This window comes from Pseudomyrmex gracilis, unplaced genomic scaffold (assembly GCF_002006095.1).
Source record: "Pseudomyrmex gracilis isolate BER0280 unplaced genomic scaffold, ASM200609v1 scaffold_439, whole genome shotgun sequence".
Classification (NCBI taxonomy): domain Eukaryota; kingdom Metazoa; phylum Arthropoda; class Insecta; order Hymenoptera; family Formicidae; genus Pseudomyrmex; species Pseudomyrmex gracilis.
In genome coordinates this window covers 25,898-29,524 of record NW_018021023.1, presented here as the reverse complement: position 1 = coordinate 29,524, position 3,627 = coordinate 25,898, and the positions used below count along the sequence as shown (strand labels likewise).

General features: G+C 42.4%; 1 protein-coding gene across 1 annotated transcript; it reads left to right on the top strand.

Moving 5' to 3' along the window:
• The first annotated feature begins 1,354 nt into the window (after positions 1 to 1,354).
• LOC109860638 (matrix metalloproteinase-2-like) lies at positions 1,355 to 2,973 on the top strand. Its single transcript, XM_020439872.1, has 2 exons — positions 1,355 to 2,795; positions 2,969 to 2,973. The coding sequence occupies exons 1-2, from the start codon at positions 1,355 to 1,357 to the stop codon at positions 2,971 to 2,973; spliced, it is 1,446 nt and encodes a 481-aa protein (XP_020295461.1).
• Positions 2,974 to 3,627: the final 654 nt, after the last annotated feature.

Sequence of the window (3,627 nt, the reverse complement as noted above, 5' to 3'; positions counted from 1 at the left end):
GTTTGTTTGGAAAGCTGCTAAAATTTTGTGTTATTGCTAGGCGCAGTTTATCTTTCCGGGCGCCGATATAATTTTTGTTTGTTCTCCTATCGTCTGGAGTTTTAAGTTTCCAAACGATAGGAGACCCGTTCGAGTTATTTATTATAATAAAAAAAAGGGGGTTNGCTATGCGTTGGCGCGTCGCGTCGCATGAAAAAGGGGACCGTGGAGTCTCCAGGACGTAACACTATCTAGTATATATTTTTTGTGTTTTTGTACATATTTATTTTTTTCATTTTTATTATTCGGCTGCATCGTCATCCTCTGTGATCCGTTGTTGTATGTATCTTCCGTCCCGAACGATGGCCTCGGAGCTATACGTCATCGTTGTAACGTCTTCGTTACACATATGTATTTGGTGGTGTATGTTAAATCTATAATAACATAACACACATAATAAATAACTAAATTGTATATACTTCTTATTATTTAACATATTCAATTTATTTCATGTATTTAATTTATTCAATTTAGTGAATTGTATTTAATATATTGTAATGTTATTCTTTATATTTACTTTGTTTTATTTATTTATTTATTTATTTTTTTGTGACACTTACAGTTGTTGTAGCAGAATCGTCTCTTTCATAGGATTTGGCGTTATCACAAAGAAGAACCCTCTTCCGCTTTCCGTATTTGTTTGGTTGATCTTCTTTACTTCTGTAATTTGTTTAGCCAACTGTTTGCCTTATAGATCAGAGCTTCGGCAGCAGCTACAACACGGTCCGCTGCGTCAACGCACTCGTCCAGTCTATCCATTGTTGTGCTTTTAAAACTTTCTACATATTTGCTCTGCGCGCATCATCCTTTTATAGTTTGTTGCAGCGGATGCTTATCCCCAGCATGTGCATCAGTTTTTCCACGAAATATTAATTTCATTACCATTATGCGGTTGGACACATTTTTGTGGATATTTACATATCCTACAGGACGTTCTAATCAGAACTATTTCTCTTAGAAACAGTACTGAGAACAGTAAAGCGTCTCCGCAATATCCGTAGCATTCTGATTAATTCTGTGCGTTATTCTTAGCGCGCGTCTTGGATTTGCGAGATCAGCCGCAACTTCCGGATGCAGCTCTATATACAACGTCTCAAGACTTCCAGAGTTTTTACGCTTCCGCTGCAGCCGTCTGGCGCGTTGCGGTTTTCCTTGTACTAAATGTATATTGCCATGCGTGCAACAGCTTTTTTATTTGCAATTACGTTGATGTTATTTGTTCTGTAAATTATTGCGATTGTTGCGCCCTCCCTTCTTCGATCGCCACCCGCGCGGCAATCGACCGTTATTTAATATCAGTTCGCGCGCGAAGACGATGACGTCGCTCGCGTTGTCGCTGACGATTCTCGCGCTCTTCGTCGCGTTCGCGGCATCGACGTCGATCGCGTTGACGAGGTCGATGACAAATACGACAAAGAGGAGCGTTGTCGATGGGAGAGAGACCGCTATCGCGTTCCTACGCAAGTACGGTTACCTAGAGGACAACGCTGAAAACTCATTGATTTCCGAGAGCACGTTGAATCACGCTGTCTCGCTTTTTCAAAAATTCTACAATCTACCCATCAATGGTGAATTAAACGTGGAAACAATGCGCACAATGAACAGACCGCGTTGTGGAGTTCGAGACATCCAGACGCGTTACTCGAACAAAGAGTACATACACAAGTGGCCGACTACACATCTTACATGGAACTTTTTGTTCGCTTCTAGAGCGAATCTACAAATAGCGAAAACTGCGTTCGCTCTGTGGGCGGCGAATTTATCGCTGACTTTTACACGCAGCGTGCACAATCCTAACATTATGATTTCATATAAAGGTGGACGGCACACTATGTGGGATAAGCATTACTCGGATACTATGTGCCCGTTTGACTTTTATGGTCGTGGTGGAGTACTCGCTCACGCGTATTATCCCAACGGAGATCTCAACCATGTCTCTGAGATACATATCGACAATGAGGAACAGTGGCACGTGCAGCTCACTGAAAATCCATGGAATAAGGATCATCTGTTGCACACACTGACTCATGAGATTGGACATGCTTTAGGAATAGAGCACAGCCCACACGATAATTTGGTAATGTACGCGTTTGTGCCTGTTAAACAGTGGCCTGTTACACTCAGCCTTGATGATGTTCTGGCTGTACAAAACCATTATGGACCTAACCCGAATGCACCTGAACTACCGCCGGTCTCTACATTTGTCCCTCCGACGGTCACACCGACTACGACGACGACAACGACGCCGCAGCCGCCATTGCCGCGTAAACCCAAGCCGCTACCACCTAGGCATGTGTGCAAAGTGCGCAATCCCGATGTAATACTTTTGATGAAAACTATTACAATCATTGCGTATGATAAATATATGTATATAGCTTCTTCGAACTGGGGGCCGCATATTTATCCACATCTGTTGAAAGAATACTTGCGTTTTCTCCCAGCCAATTTTACAAAGCTGGATGCGGCTTATCAACAATCGTCCAGCGAGCTCGTGCTCTTCGCCGATGGTTATGTGTACTTGGTTTCCTATCCTAGTTTACAATTGCAAGACGGTTGGCCGCGCAGTTTCTCTGAGATTGGATTGCCTAGTGATGCCGTCATTAACACCGCGTTTCAATCTTCTATGGGACACACCTACNTTATATTCAACAACGACTCTGTGGCCGTTGTAGATGATTGTAGCGTGCGGATTAAGGAATACAACAAATTGAAATTAACGTTTCCAGGAGTTCCACCGAGTATGTCGTTGGCCTTCCGTAATGCAGATGGTTTTGTATACTTTCTGTACTCCGAGAGATATCTCGCGTTCAGCGAATTCACCAGTTTCATGCACTCTGCGGGTCCTTTTAATATGCGATTAATTGATATACATTGTCCGGATATAAACATCTTATACAACTTAAAATCTCTAGTTTCTCAACTCGAAAAGTATGAACACGCTCTTCATTCAGAGTAGATATAGTATGTGTGCGCGTTGAGAGTGGGGGTAATTGTTTTATTATGTATGTGAGGGATATATATATAAACCACCGCATGGTAATCAAACAGTCAGTCAGTCATTCACCCTCGTTGTGATCGTCCTGTGTGCTACGGGTTGTCGATCTTTCTCCTCTTCGCAAAGAACAGCTCGACGATGTTTCGCTCGATGGTTCCGATGAAGCAACAACAACCTTCCATTGATCTTCAGCGCGAGCCTCAACGCAACGGCGTGAAGAGAAAGAAATTTGATCAAGGGTAATTATTTTTTTGTTTTGTTTTCTTTTTTTGCTGCTTTTATTTTTATTATTTTTTTTTATTCACGATAAAATCATGATTTTTAGTTTTCTTATTTACAGACAACGCAATGGCATCCAACCCACACCGACACAACCTACGTGAATACTGAGTCGCAAGTACATATTAACCAAGACGGGATATAAATATTTCGAACTCGGCATCGGTATCTCATCCAGGGACGCATCACCAATCGTTGATGTGTCTCTAGGTGACAACAATGGGAACGAGGTGCTTTTGTCGCCGGAAATGTGGAACACGTTGTTGGACAATGAACGAGTCATCACGTTGTATTTGTCTGGGCAGAGCGACGCG